General features: G+C 40.5%; 2 protein-coding genes across 2 annotated transcripts; one reads left to right on the top strand and one right to left on the bottom strand.

Annotated features, from left to right (window-relative positions):
* Positions 1-411: 411 nt before the first annotated feature.
* Positions 412-10,539, top strand: LOC148853332 (uncharacterized). Its single transcript, XM_088985666.1, has 4 exons — positions 412-1,702; positions 7,864-8,435; positions 8,558-8,777; positions 9,131-10,539. Exons 1-4 carry the CDS (start codon positions 473-475, stop codon positions 10,466-10,468), a joined length of 3,360 nt encoding a protein of 1,119 aa, XP_088841792.1. The 5' UTR covers positions 412-472; the 3' UTR covers positions 10,469-10,539.
* A 4,081-nt stretch (positions 10,540-14,620) lies between these two features.
* LOC148853331 (chalcone synthase) lies at positions 14,621-16,309 on the bottom strand. The gene is made up of 2 exons (XM_088940952.1): positions 15,963-16,309; positions 14,621-15,844 (listed from the first exon to the last, which is right to left on the bottom strand). Exons 1-2 carry the CDS (start codon positions 16,138-16,140, stop codon positions 14,841-14,843), a joined length of 1,182 nt encoding a protein of 393 aa, XP_088797078.1. The 5' UTR covers positions 16,141-16,309; the 3' UTR covers positions 14,621-14,840.

The raw sequence follows: 16,309 nt of genomic DNA, 5'->3' as shown, positions 1-16,309 counted from the left end.
CCTCTCCCTTCTCTTTTTCCTCTTTTATTATTGTTGTCATTGCTACTGCAGCTTCCGGTACGAGCATCGATTTTCCCTCTTTTATTCTCGTTGTTTCTCGTTGTCATTGCCACTGTCGGTTCCGGTACCAGCACCAATCTTGGTGGAAATGCATCTTTGTTGGAATTCTGGTCACTCAAAGAAGGGGAGAGAGCGAAAGGGGGAGAAAGATGAAGGGTAAAATTGGGTTTTAAAAAAATATATTAACGGATTTTGACAGAATATTAATGGACCTTACGGATACGGTATTCAGGTAGTGTTATTTAATTTTTAAGGGTATACTTATTGAATTAACTAAACCATAAGATAGCTTAAGAAATTTGTCAAAAAAAAATTGTTTTTAATTTATTATAGCATCATTTCGTTGGGAAGACAACAGGGGGGAGGAGCAGAGAAGTCGTTCCTCGAGTCTCCGAGTTCGGACCCGGCGAAAATGATGCCGCCGGAGCTTCAACCCCGTATACAGCATCCGTACATTTCAACCTCTGCGAGCGCTCCGACGTTCTCCAGCTTCAATGGCCGGTACTCACCTGACCGAAGCCCTAACCCGGGCAGCAGCAGTAACAGAAGTAGCACAAGCAGCATCAGATCTTTGAACAATTCTCGCTTTTCTCCGTCTTCTTTCCTCCACAACCCTAGAATTGCTCTCGCTCTTGTTCCTTGCGCTGCTTTCCTCCTCGACCTCGGGGGAACCCCCGTCCTCGCAACCTTAACCCTAGGTCTCATGATCGCTTACATCCTCGATTCCCTCAACTTCAAGTCCGGTTCCTTTTTCGGTGTCTGGTTATCTCTCGTCGCTGCGCAGATCGCTTTCTTTTTCAGCTCCTCTCTCTTCTCCTCTTTTAGCTCCATCCCTCTCGCCATCATCGCTTCATTTCTCTGTGCCGTGACCAACTTCTTGATCGGAGTCTGGGCGTCATTGCAGTTCAAATGGGTACAGATCGAGAATCCTTCCATCGTCCTCGCTCTCGAGAGACTTCTCTTTGCTTGCGTTCCGATCGTTGCTTCGGTCCTCTTCACGTGGGCCACCATCTCGGCGGTCGGTATGGGCCACGCTTCCTACTATCTCATGGTGTTTACCTCTATCTTCTTCTGGTTATTATCTATCCCGCGCGTGTCTTCCTTCAAATCCAAGCAGGACGTCGGTTATCATGGGGGAGAGCTTCCCGGTGAAACCCTCATTCTCGGCCCCCTTGAGAGCTGTATCCATACTTTGTATCTCCTCTTCTTTCCGCTGATCTTTCACGTTGCCTCTCACCACGCTGTCATCTTCTCTTCGGCTGCTTCTATCTGTGATCTGTTTCTTATTTTCTTCATCCCGTTCTTGTTTCTACTCTACGCCTCAACCAGGGGCGCCCTCTGGTGGGTCACGAAGAACACGCACCAACTGCATAGTATTCGAGTTGTGAATGGTGCCGTTGCACTGGTTGTTGTTGTAATTTGTTTGGAGATTAGAGTTGTTTTCCATGCGTTCGGTCGGTACGTTCAAGTGCCTCCACCGCTGAACTATCTTCTTGTAACTGTTACTATGCTTGGAGGGGCGTCTGCTTCCGGTGCCTATGCTGTCGGTATGATAACTGATTCTTTCAGCTCGGTGGTGTTCACAGTTTTGTCTATCTTAGTCAGTGCAGCCGGGGCTATCGTTGTGGGCTTCCCATTATTGGTATGTTATTGTTTCTAGGGCTTATAGTGCATGCAAATTTAACCGGATATTACTTAGGTATTAATCAATACACTGCTATATCTTTTCTGCCTTTGCTAGGTCCATTTTACTTGTTGAAAGTTGATTATTTTCCTCAGTATTTCAATGCTCCAATCTGAATGTTCTATGGATTACCATTCAAGTGTGTACAAGTGGGTTGGATTCCTAAGTCAAAACCATGGTTGAACCGGTGACATTTTATCTATGCTGTTTTCCACTAACTATAAGAATCCCTCCATGATTTGCAGTAGAGAGGGAAAATCTTGTTAGTCAACCTTCCCATTATCCCATTGTCATTTAATGCTTATTGTATACCAACATTAGGTGCGTCTGTGTGTGTATAAGAACCACAACTTCCAAGTTGAATATATTGCCCACTCAATTGTCTTGGCTGACTTGCATATTCAAAACATCTTAAAATTGCATATCTCACCCATAATCACCTGTTCAGCACCTGACTTGTCTGATTTTCCAAACTTCCATCCTGAATCAAAACATTCACCCTCCTTCATTCTGCTTTTACCTACCATAAGAAACTTGCTACCTTATCAATTTCCCCTAATATCAAATTAACTTATAAACCCCCTCTCATCAAGTGTGTTGCTACACTACTTATAAAAAAAAAAAAAAACCAAGTGTGTTGCTACACCATCCCCCACATGCTTTTTGAATCCTCCTATTTACTCTTATTAACTAAAATTCCACATCTCTTATACCATTAATGGTTAATTTTTTAGCACCATCTCTCTTTTCTTAATCCAACAACACTTTTCTACTAAGCTTTCCGTTACCTAAAAATAGCAATCTCAATTTCTTTTGTAGTTTATCTTATATTTAGAACTTCCTGTTCTTTCAGGGATTTGTAAAAATGCTTTGTTTATATGATGATTATTGTCCCTTTTGTGCATATTCCAGTTACTTTTTTCTTAAAAGAATGAAACATCTAAATGGTATTAAACTCTCATGCCTTGATGCTTACACCTCACGGATCAAATGCTTTGAGAGCCTCATCTCATGCCTTTCCCCTTCATGAAATTGGTGGAGAGAATATATTTGTATAAATCTTTTTTAAGAAAAATGGTTGCATTTCTGGATTGTGAAACATGTTTAGGTTTGCATATGCTGGGCAGTGGTCAATTTGGAGAATGCGTTTGTGTGGCATCTGCTGAAACCTTTTTGGAGTAGCAATCACGTTCATTACTTTTTATCTGTAGAGAAATGTAGGCTACTGTTAAATTCCTTATATTGTAACATGATGTTTTCTCTGGTTAGAAACCATTTTGCCGTACCATTTATTTTTTATTGTCTGAAAGAACATAAATGAAATCAGTAGTTATGAAAATAAAACAAAAAAAAAAAGCAAAAGCAAAAGCAAAGTGTACTTTACGGTGTATGACACTTCAGAGCCAAAACAGAATTCCTGTAAAATACAAAATCCCTTCTGTGGAAAAATGCCAAAATTGTTAAGAATTTAAGCTAGTCCATTCTTAAACCGCTGGCATTGGCACACAATCCTTTCTTTGCTGCAACTGCACTAACAAATAGAAGTTGGATCCATAGCCCAATTCTAATCACCTGTAGAAAAATATGGCCAAGAGGAAATGATGTCTCTGATGGTGCTGAGAATTGTTTAATGAGAACTGAAAGGAGATAAAAGAAACCTCCAAGAGATGTCCATGGGCATCGAAGTAATAAGTTATGAAAAAAAACTGTCCATTGAAGGAGGATGAATTGATGAGTAACGTGGTGCCATGGTGAGCAGTTTAGGCTCATGGGTGGTGGCGAACAAGTTTTTCTGGAAAAGTCCCTGAGCTGAGTAATTGCCAAGAAAACTAATAACAGTCACAAATAACAAGATTCATGAACAGTTCTAGAGAAGTAAGAATTAGGAAATAGCAAATACATAGAGAAACTCAAAAGAGCAAAATTAATGCATTTTTGGAATCCCATAGTCAAAACTACACCCTTGGAAATGGTCATAAGTTTTCATGGAAAACTCCAAACCGTGCTTTGCCTATTGTGTTGGAAAGTAGACTAATAGGGCTTTCTAGAGACTTGGTTTGCCTTTTGAAAAACACAGGTTTAAGTGTGAAGTGGACCCAAAATACGTGACTGCACATTTTCCAGACAAGCCTTGTATTCAAATTCAAACTTGACCCTTTTCTATGAATGTGGACACTCCGGTGTTAAACTCCCCTACAAGTCTTAACAGCACCATAAGAGTAACTTACTACCATGCTTCCACTATATATATATATATATATATATATATATATATTTTGTTACTAAGCTTTTGATAGGCAAATGATAGTGTAATGCTCTGATATGTACTGAAATTCCTTCACTATGTCTTCTAACTATTGAAACATATTTCTTGCACTTCAAATAAGCCAATTCTTCTTTTAATAATTATTCTAAACCTTGAGAAAATGCTTGCCAATAAGGATCCTTCTAACCTTGTAAGAAGTGAAAACCTCCAATATGATCAATGTTGTTTCCGTTACTTTGAAATTCATTATAGATGATAAAAGATTCCTCTTAAGTGATGGGTTCTTCATCAAAGACTGGTGGACTTTTCCTGATCACTATATTTTTCCTCAAGAATGGTTTTAAAATAGGAGGGGTTCAATTTTCTGTTCATTCTCTTCCACCACCAAAAGAACATAAACTTCATTTGTTCTTTCTAACATCTTTTCAAGTTTAGATTTAGAGGAGTAAGTAATTACCTTCTCTTTAGAAGTCTTTGGAGTACTCTCTAATTTGGACGGACACAATATGACTTCATTCCATCTTTTGAAAAAGGATAAGTGTTTTTTGAACCAATCATGAATCCTCCTATCATATTGCCATGCGTGGCCAAGAAGTATGTGACATGCATCCATATGAGCAACATCACACATCACCTCACAATACTTCTTTCCGATGGAAATTATATCAAGTGTCATTTATCAACTCTTACCTCATTTTCTTTGTAAAGCCATGATAGCTTGTAAGAGTATTGCTGTTTGTCTATCTTTAGGTTCAGTTTCTCCACTATAGTGTAGCTGCTAGCCTGCTACATTAGTACAACTTTGATGTGGACGCCGGCAGCAGCAACAATAATTTAGTGTTCTCAGCAGCAGCAATTTAGTGTTCTCATCCTATCTTATCTATTCAGTATTCTTGCCTTATCTGCTTTCAGTAGTAGGGATTAGTAGGAGTCTTATCTATTCAGTGTTCTTATCTTATCAGTTCAGTCTTATCTTATCTTATCAGTTCAGTCTTATCCTATCTTATCAGTTCAGTAGGATAGATTAAGGGAGTCTTATCTTATCTTATCAGTTCAGTAGGATAGATTAGTAGGGAGTCTTCCTAATTAGCAAGGAGTCTTCCTAAAAGTAGGACTCTTATCGCTTGTAATCTTTTATTTAAGGAGCTGATATTATTCAATAAAGGCATTGAAAATTTCAGTCAAGAAAGAGAGCAGATGAGAGTTTGGTGATCTCTTGAACAAATCACCATTAAGGCGCTAAGATAGGTTCCTCAAGAAAAGGGTGGAACAAGGGAACCCATGGACCGACCCGTGACGAGATCCTATTCGCGGGCCTGTAACAAACTTCCTCCATCAATAATAAGATTACACACCTTGCCATGAGAAAGTGCATCTTATAAGGAAGATATACTCTCAAAGCCAAGCTTCTTCTTCCATATGGACAACGGGCCACATTCAAGTTTTGATGAATGAAAAGAAACTCTCCTTGGTTAGAAGAAGATTGTGAATTTTTCTTGGCCTCTTCTTTTATATCTTCTAAAGTAAGAAAGATCATCTTGTGGTTGGGACAATCTGCAATAATGTGACCAAAACCTTAGCATTTGAAACACCTAACCTGCTTAACATTGGAAGAGCTTGGTTGGATACAATTAGCCGCACCATCTTTCTTAAAATGGCTGTAATATGCTTGGAAGCCGAGATACTCCCTTCCTTAGAGTTAACATGATCGAGAAATTGATAGCTCCTCCCATAGGCCTCCTTAAGTTGCCACTCCACTTTAATTGCAAGCTTGATAACATCTTTTAAGTCCAATTTGGTTGCAATTCTTCCACTCTGCTTGTTTCTGCTCGTAACCTACCAAGATAACAAGCAATTGTGTGCTTTTCCTCACTATCATCACACTGCATCATGAGGGCAATATATTCTTCCACTATCATCTCCTTTTGCCTACAATTATGAAATTTGAAAAAGCATATTGGCAGTAATTCTCATGCAGGAATTTCTTTTTCTTTCTAATCTCTTTCCTCATCTTTTCCCATGTTACAATTTGACTCTTTCATTCATGAGCTCATCGGTTTTTGAGGTACTCCCACCAAATTGAAGCATGCTTCTTCAATTGCTTCTTCAATTTGATGGCCATAAGCTTCACCTTGAGATGATTGTGTGCATCTTTGTAGTCAAGGATTCATTCAATGGTGTGAAGCCACTCTATGAAGTTATATGGTTGCATCCTTACTTCAAATTCTGGAATTCCACCTTGATGTTAAAAATCTCATTAGAAGCTATTGTTCCTTAGAGCATCACAGGGAAAAAGCCTCTTTGCTCGTCACTTCATGATTGAAGGGTTTAATCTCTTCTCGATCCTCACAAAATTTTTTATCCTTTGAATCATGATGTGACTCATCATGACTTTAGGCTTCAAAGCGCTCTAGATTTTGTTAAAATTGCTACAATTACCTCCTCCACTTGTTCATTTCAACATTGCATAGGTCTCACTCACATAGAGGAGGATCACCACGGCCACGTCAATGAACCATTGCAACAATCGAGAACTGTTAAATCCCAAAGGTACAAATGACACTTTGATACCAACTTGATGCTAGAAAAGTTCTCACAATGAGGCAGTGATTTAAAAGGCACACCTAGGTTCTAGGCGCAACATTTTCAAAAGGTGCATGCTTGGACATAGACATGGGAATCAGAATCTGACGTGCAGTTCAATAGGTGACCCCCCCCCCCCCCCCCAATGTTGCACTTAAATAATATTACAATGTACATGGATGGTGTTTTTGCCTATTTGCCATGTGGCTACACTAGTTGTAGGGCTGCAAATGGATTAAATCAAAACGGCTATATGTATTATTATTTGAATTCAAATCGGATCTTATCCATTGGATTTATATCGAATTTGGATTGCAATCAGATATTGAATAGTAAGAATAAATTAAATTAAAAACGACTTTGATATTGTATTTCATGAGCAAATTGAATTGAAAATTAGTTGTATGAAACTTGAACCTAAAACAATTTAGTAAATACACAACAATAAAACCAACATTACTAGAAGATACAATATACTTTCTTTTAAGCATTGGATAGGGATATGGATACATATTTGATCTAATTATAATATTTGATCGCCCTTAATGGGATCGAATTTGAATTCAAATTCAAACAATTGGATACCATTTGCAGCCCTAACTAGTTGTTTTCCTTTTTTCCCCTAATAATATTAATCAGCAAAGATCCAATAAACAATAGGTAAGTTATATATAAATGGGGACATGTGGTAAAATATTGGGCTGTCAAGCATGAGAACGTGGGTTTGAGTCTTGAGAGTGGTAATTTTGTGCATAAAAATATCATTTATTAGGATTCTAACCAGTCCACCTCTCCTAAGTCACCAGATGGCTGGGACCAACATCGGGTAATGGCCTTTTCTTGTTGGACATAATTTGCACTGTAGCTCGGACCAGTATTTTGGTAAATCCACATACTTCGCACTGTAGCTGAGTCCTATGTATTTTGAAGACTCAGATGTGAGTCTACTCGTGGGCTTGTGCGTGGCATCCATGCCAAAGCTGCTTTGGAGATTACCATTATCAATGTACTGAAAGGTCATTGAGCAAATAAATTCCAACATTACCATCTCATACCTTGCTTTTCCTATTTGACATTTTGTTAATTGATTGTCTGAAAGACTAACAGAGATACTTTTACATAAGACCTATGATCCTTGGTGATACATATGCCTGGATAACCTTCTTTGTTTCATTGTATTGAGGTGCATGTGATTCTCGATTTTGGGGAATGTGCAATTTGAATAGGGATGTAGTAACACTAAAGTTGTTTATTTTCTTATATTTTGCAGTTCCTCCCACTTCCTTTGATCTCTGGCTTCTATGTAGCTCGATTTTTTACAAAAAAGAGTTTACCATCATATTTTGCATTTGTGCTGCTTGCAAGCTTAATGGTTTCATGGTTTGTTCTGCACAACTTCTGGGACCTCAACATTTGGTTGGCTAGCATGCCCCTGAAGTCATTCTGTAAGCTGATAGTTGCAAATGTCATCCTAGCTATGGTTGTTCCGGGTCTTGCCCTCCTTCCCCCAAAACTTCGTTTCTTGACTGAGGTTGGTCTTATCAGCCATGCATTGCTTCTATGCTTCATTGAAGATCGGTTTTTCAATTATTCCAGCATATACTACTATGGCATGGAAGAGGAGGTGATGTATCCTAGTTACATGGTTATCGCAACAACTTGTGTGGGCTTGGTGTTGGTGAGGAGGCTAGCTGTGGATCACCAAATTGGACAAAAGGCGGTTTGGATCTTGACTTGTCTTTATTCTTCAAAGCTTGCAATGCTCTTTGTTACTTCAAAGTCTGTTGTATGGGTGACAGCTGTGTTGCTGTTGGCTGTTTCACCCCCATTGCTTCTTTACAAGTATTCACCAGTGACATCAGTCTTCTCATTCTCATGTTCCTTATTTTCATATTTCTGTAATTCATATGGAATCAAAATCTTTTCTTTTTGTAACTGAACCCCATTCTTTCGTGAATGTGCAGGGATAGATCTAAATCAACTTCAAAAATGAAAGCTTGGCAGGGTTATTCACATGCTGGTGTGGTGGCTTTATCTGCCTGGCTTTGCCGTGAAACAGTCTTCGAGGTTCTTCAGTGGTGGAATGGGAGACCTCCATCCAATGGATTGTTTTTGGGTTCCTGTATTCTTTTGACCGGACTTGCCTGTATACCTATTATTGCTCTCCACTTTCCACATGTGCAGGTATTAATCGTTTTGACCAATCAGTTTGTTATTTACACCTTTCTTTTAAAAAACGGCAAAGAGTCCTTCACCGGGATCATCTCTAGTATTCGTAATTTGTCTCCAAAAAGTTTTTGAAGAATGCTTGTATAGTGTTTTTGATACAGAATATTGCTGCAAAACTTCTGCCTATAGACATGGTAAGACCCATGAACAGACATCCCTAGGCAAAGTTGGGTGTCTTTTCATGGATTCCACCTTGTCTATATATATGATGAAGAAATCCAAGAGTTGCATGCACTCGTTTTGTCACGCTACATTCTTTATTCTTTCTTGGTTTATCCTAATCAAATGAGTTTCTCATCCTTGTACAGTCTGCCAAGCGATTCCTCCTGTTAGTGGTGGCAACAGGTCTGCTGTTTATTCTCATGCAGCCTCCCATTCCGTTGTCATGGGTCTTCCATTCAGACATGGTCAGAGCTGCTCATCAGTCTACTGATGATATTTCTATCTATGGTTTTGTGGCATCGAAGCCTACATGGCCATCATGGCTACTTATGACAGCAATCCTACTCACACTAGCAGCAATTACATCCATTATTCCAATCAAATACATGGTTGAGTTGAGAGCATTTTATGCAGTTGGTGTGGGGATTGCACTGGGTGTGTATGTATCTGCTGAATACTTTCTCCAGGCAACAATCTTGCATGTGCTTATTGTTGTGACTGTGGTATGCACCTCTGTCTTTGTGGTCTTCACCCATTTTCCATCTGCTTCAAGCACAAGATTCATGCCATGGGTTTTTGCCCTACTGGTGGCTCTGTTCCCAGTCACATACCTATTGGAGGGACAGATAAGAGCAAGAAACATTCTTGGGGAAAGTGGAATTGCAGTGGAAGATGACAGCAAACTTACTACACTACTGGCAGTTGAAGGGGCAAGAACATCGTTGTTGGGGTTATATGCTGCAATCTTTATGCTTATTGCACTGGAGATAAAGTTTGAGCTAGCTTCACTTATGCGTGAGAAGGCACATGACAGAGGAGGCATGCACAATCAATCTGGCCGAAGCAGTTCTGGTTTTACTCCAAGACCGAGGTTCATGCATCAACGAAGAGCGACAACTGTGCCAACCTTCACAGTTAAGAGGTTGGCAGCTGAGGGAGCTTGGATGCCTGCTGTTGGTAATGTTGCTACAGTTATGTGCTTTGCTATCTGCCTGATATTGAATGTCAACATCACTGGTGGATCAAATCGAGCTATTTTCTTCTTGGCACCAATCCTGCTGCTGCTCAACCAGGATTCAGACTTCATTGCCGGATTTGGCGACAGGCAAAGGTATTTCCCAGTGACAGTTGTCATCTCGGTCTACTTAGTTTTGACTGCTGCATACAGGATTTGGGAAGAAGTTAGGCTCGGGAATGCTGGGTGGGGCCTGGAGATAGGAGGACCAGATTGGTTCTTTGCGGTAAAGAATGCAGCTCTCCTTATTCTTACCTTCCCCAGCCACATCCTTTTCAACCAGTTCGTGTGGAGTTACACTAAGCAAACTCACTCTACACAGTTGCTTGCAATGCCGCTTAATATACCATCTGTCATAATTACAGATGTAATCAAGGTTAAGATATTGGGGCTATTAGGAATCATATACTCTCTGGCACAGTATCTAGTCTCTAGACAACTCCATATTACCGGATTGAAGTATATTTAAACCATAGACATCATACTCTGTAACATATGTTTTGAGCAATTTCCAATTGAGCTGTGAAAGTTTGAGTTTTCTGCCTGTTCTATTATTCTACATTGTTTCTTTTCCTTGCATGTATGGAGGAATGCTCGAAACCAGAGACCATAGTGCCTATTTATTTGGCAAAAACACCGACTTCACTAAAGCAATCAGCACTGCGGGCCGATGTAAAATCAGTTGTCAGAGTTTTCAGCACTCCTTGTGTACCCTATTTATGGATGGCGCCGTTTTTTGTGCTGGTGCTGAAATCGGACTGTCAGTCTGAGTGCTATTCAACACCGTTCGAACAGCCTCTCCCAACTTTGCATTGGGAATATCATTTATCATTATCATATGTAAAGGGGCATGATCAGTTTTACCGTTATCAAAAATTGCCTTGTCAGCTATAATCTTTCAATTTTTTAATCCCATGTTTACCCCTACTTAAATGACTCGGCATGGGCAAATCGCCCCTTCTCTCAAATCTCCAAACATTGAGTTGAGGCAGAGGAACGAACTGAAAAAAATTACACCACAGTGCAGAGAATAGCAGCGAAGGCACCGGAATCATCACAACCACCCACCATAAAATGTAGCGCTGCCCAAAACAGTCTCCTCCACCCCTCACCTCCTCTTCTACTGCCAGTAAGTAACAATCCGCCGGAAAACCCATCAAAGGGGGACCAGTAGAAAACGTCTGCTTTTGCATCTCCCTTCTCCACCCTCCATCGACAATTTTGGAACTTTGGACACTGCTCCGTCTACGGCGGCTTCCAAATCCACGACCACAACCACCTTAAGATCGTCTGGTAGCACTACCCCCTTTCTCCCCTTCCTTGTCCACTTCTGAGAACACGTAAAATATAAAAACCTACTCTGAGGTTTCTGACAATCATAAAAATCTTTCCTATAATTTTATTTTAATAAAACCCTCTGAATTTTTAAAGAATTCGACAAAAATCTCCTTTCCGTCATTAATTCAGATAGAAAAACCATTAAATTACGAAAATGCCCCTGATTAATCGTTAGGACATCATTAAAATATTTCAAAATATCGGAATCGTAAAAATTTCAAAATACCGGTTCCTAATTTAGCTTTAAAGAAGATTATTCAGCAGTTCGTTTGGTTTTAACAACCGAATACCTGTGGCTGAAACAGGTGGTGGTAGGAGTCGTGACGTTACAAGGACGATTTTTGTCGGCAGTCTGGCAGGGGTAGAATCCATGAAAATACTTGCCAAGTTTTTAGCCGATGGCTTGCAAAAGGGACGGTTGAAGAGAGGAAGGTCGCTTATGAGATCCAGTTACTTGTAAAATCAAGCATATTCAATAGGTCTTGCTTGGCAGATGCAGCACAATATCCAATTTATTAAAGCTTGTATCCATGACTGATCCATCAATCCAAGAGAATGCCATGGAAGCCCTGTTGAACCTTTCAAAACATTCCAAGAGCAAAATGTTAATTGTCAAGAACAATGGATTGGGATTGATTTTGGACGTTCTAAGAGGATGAGGAGTACAGGAAACATGGGATTGATTTTGTCAAAAACATTCTAGCAGCTGCTACATTTTTTTATCTTCAGTTGAGGAGTACAAGAAACTAATGGGAGAGATGCCAAATGCAATCTCTAGATGAGGACTGGAACAACTCGTGGGAAAAAGAATGCTTGTGAGGAGAAAGCAAACCACCGCTAGTAGCGGTGGTCAAAAGAAACAAAGAAGGGAAAACATAAAGAAGAAGAAACCGATGGAGAAGAAGAGAAAAAGAGGGAGAGAGAGAAATAAACGAAAAAAATAGGAGAGGAAAGAAAAGAACAGAGAGAAAGAGAGAGCTTTGAGGAGGTCGCCGTTGTTAGTTGTGGAAACTCTGTTCACTGCCGCTGTGAAGAAGATGAACAGTGCCTTTCGGTTGCTCTGGCTTGATGGAAGAGAGGAGGGACAATAGGGACGGAGAAGAGAGATGGAGAGAGAAGAAATCAAGGACAAAAACTAGTGAGGGGAGATTGGGGAAAGGATATCTTGTTGTTCTCGAAGGAGAAGCAAGGGCAATTCCGATATTTTGAAATATTTTAATGATGTCGTAAGGATTAATCAGCAGGGGTAATCTTATAATTTTAATGGTTTTCTGTCTGGATTAGTGACCGAAGGGAAGTTTTTGTAGAAACTATAAGAAAGGTTTTTATGATTATCAGAAACTTTAAGGGTGATTTTTGTATGTTACCCTTCGGGTTTTCAAACACACCATTTGCAGCTAGCGGAACAACAATAGCCAGAGAATTAATCCTTGTTTGTGACGCCATAATCTAAGTTGCTTGTAAATATAAGTCTTGGATTGGAGACACTCCGCACTGAGCTGAGTCCAGAGATGATATGGTGAAGCGTTTACAAACTAATAACGAATGCGGCAAAACTGGGATTATAATTAAATGTAGAGGCTCTCACAAGTCACGACCTTCTCCGGCATATCGTAGAACCCCAATCGTCAGATCCTGTCTCGGCTTTCCAAGAGTCGAACTTCGGCTACTGTGTAGTCCTCCCTTTCGGTACTCTGTGACCTACCACTATGTGTTCTTTCCAGTTCAGTCTAATCAAATCAAGTTGGGTCCGTTTAGCAGCTTGAGAATTCGAAGTAGGTTTCCTGTTTCAAGTTGGAAACCCATTTTAATTTTTGCGACATTCCTTTGGTGGTGGCAGAGAACATGGCATGTTTGAAAATTTTAATGAACGGTTAATGGTATTTTGGTCTTATAGATTTAATTTGTTGTTAGACTTAACCTTTGAAGGAAGGTGGTACACATAAGTCAAGAGAAATTTAAATAGAAAATGACTGTGCTGCTACATATGCAGGTGACGGGTGATAGTAGAAAGTGGTCTAAACCTTATACAAGATTTTCGGAGTGGCATTTAATCATTTTGTGTCTTCATATTTTAGTTGATTCAGTGTGTTTGGTTTGAAGGAAAAAGTAGGAAAGGATAGAAAAACCTTTTATAGATTTTCTTAATGGATTCAGAACCTAACAAACCGAGACTTACATAGTTCTATTTGATTCTCTTCTGGTTGTTTCTAATAATATATTCCATGTATTTTCAGATGATATATAGACTTGATCCCGGCAGGCGCCCGTGGTTGTTTTCCTTTGCTCTGTTTTATTGTTGCTTTAGTAGGCGAGCGCGTCGTTTTTTCTGTTAGTTTCTTGTCAACGTCTTTTAACCGTAAGCTGTATCCCGTTGCTGTTGTCTTTCTGCTTGGCACCAAGTTCATCTCCTCTATGTAATGTTGTGGCCCAGTGATGTCGTGATGATTCACATTTTTATGTAGCTAAAGTAAACTCGGGAATCCGGATCTTTTTCTTTTATGGATCAGGGGATCCGTATCTACTACCCATACTCTACCCACACGCCACAATGTGACCGTTCATCCACCAACATCATCATTATTCATTACCACGCCATCTGAGTGTCATCATGTGTTTTGGGTGGGGCATTATATGCTTTTAGGGGGTATGCCGATGACAATAAAAAGTCACCAATTGTTCAATCATAGGAGCAGATTCACCACCTTTTAATACAACCACTCAATCATGGAAAATCGTAGTCTATACAAAAGAGTTGGACAACCACCTTTTAATACAAAACTTTACAACACCTTAATTTCTTCTTATAATTTTATCAAATATAAAACTTATCATCCACTTAATTAAAATGTGCATCCCAACAATAACTCCCTACCCCTTTAGGAGAGCCACATGGATTTTGGGTAATTCGTTTTAAAAAGGTTTTATTTAAGTCTAATAAAAGTTAAAACCTTCAGTAACCTATGTAATTGTAATAGTGATAGGGCTCTCCTATATGGTGTTTGTTTGTGTAGGCGTTTGGTAAGTCTGTTGATTAAATAAATGTTTGTTTCGGTTGATATGTGACGTAACCATTGAAGAAATCTTCATTTTAACATTTTCCCTACTTGTGTAAGTGCTTAATAGCATCTAGTAGCGCCTCCTGTCAAACCACAATAAAATAAATAAATAAATAAATAAATAACCGTTTATCAAGATAAACAAGGGAAATAATACGAAACATCATCAGTTTAATGAGTTCCTTCTTCCTCCTGAGCGCAACATTATAATAAACAAATACGGCTTTGAAACATTTTAATTTTTATAGGGGGAAAATGAAAACTTAATAAAGGAGAAAAAACAATACAATTAAAATAAAAAAGAGACATCTTACATTACAGAGACATCGTTATTAAACCTCACACACTCTGACTCACACTTAATTTAATGATGGACTTCAAACTTCAAAGTATTCAAGCATTCCCCCCAACTATATATGTTGGCCTTCACTAACGAGTCACGACTCAGTGAGCAGGAACAGCGGGGAGACTGTGCAACACAACCGTCTCAACAGTCAGACCGGGTCCGAACCCGAACAGAACACCCCACTCCAATCCTTCACCCGTTGTGGCCCTCCTTTCCTCTAGAGACTTCTTCCTCATCTCATCCAGAATAAACAACACACACGCACTGGACATGTTACCGTATTCGCTCAAGACGTGCCTCGTTGCTCTGAGCTTCTCCTCTTTCAGGCCCAGTTTTTCTTCGACCTGGTCCAGAATGGCCGGGCCACCCGGGTGAGCGATCCAGAACAACGAGTTCCAATCACTGATGCCAATCGGGGTGAAGGCTTCAACCAGGCTCTTCTCGATGTTCTTAGAGATCAACCCGGGTACGTCTTTCAACAGGTGGAATGTTAGGCCAACTTCGCGCAAGTGACCATCGATGGCTCCATGAGAATCGGGAAGAATGGTCTGCGCCGCCGACACAAGCTGGAACAGAGGACGTTCGATGGACGTGTCGGGATCAGCTCCGACGATCACGGCTGCTGCTCCATCACCGAAAAGAGCCTGACCCACAAGAGAATCCAAGTGGGTGTCAGAGGGTCCACGGAAAGTGACGGCCGTGATTTCAGAGCAGACGACGAGGACACGCGCGCCGGCGTTGTTCTCGGCGAGGTCCTTGGCGAGGCGAAGCACGGTGCCACCAGCGAAGCAGCCCTGTTGGTACATCATGAAGCGTTTGACGGAGGGGCGGAGGCCGAGGAGCTTGGTGAGTTGGTAGTCAGCACCCGGCATGTCTACACCAGAGGTGGTACAGAAGACCAGGTGCGTGATTTTCGATTTGGGCTGACCCCATTCCTTTATGGCCTTTGACGCAGCTTCTTTTCCGAGCTTGGGCACTTCAACCACCACCATGTCTTGACGTGCATCGAGGGATGGAGCCATGTAGGCGCAGATGTTGGGGTTCTCCTTAAGAATTTCCTCCGTTAGGTGCATGTAACGTTTCTTTATCATAGATTTCTCGCCTGTTAATAATTAACAAATAACAAGTTATAGCACTAGTTTTTTTTTTTTTAAATTAAACATGATTAAATCGAGAGAGAGAGAGAGAGAGATTAAATCTCCATAGTCTATACTGCTTACACATTCTCTTGAACTTCTCCTTCAGTTCGGTTTTGTGCTCGCTGTTAGTGATTCGGAAATAGTAGTCCGGGTAGTCAGCCTGGTAGACACAGTTGGCTGGAGTTGCGGTGCCAATGGCAAGAACGGTGGCCGGACCCTGAGCGCGCTGGGCGTTGCGAATTTCCTCGACGGACACCATTGTTTCGTTGATGGAGTGCGATTTGTTGGACGTTCGTTCGAAACCGAGCGAGCCTGAAACTCGGTCTCTGCAACGAAGAAAGAAGCAGGTGAAAGCTCAACTCAACTGGTTCTAGTCTTTCTAGCTACTTCCCAGCGAGTTGGAGAGCTCGTGAGTGATGTTGTGGGTT

Source organism: Nelumbo lutea, chromosome 4 (assembly GCF_056320005.1).
Source record: "Nelumbo lutea isolate HS-2025 chromosome 4, American lotus-T2T, whole genome shotgun sequence".
NCBI classification, from domain to species: Eukaryota; Viridiplantae; Streptophyta; class Magnoliopsida; order Proteales; family Nelumbonaceae; genus Nelumbo; species Nelumbo lutea.
The sequence above is the reverse complement of the archived record's forward strand: the minus strand, read 5'-3'. Positions and strand labels throughout refer to the sequence as shown.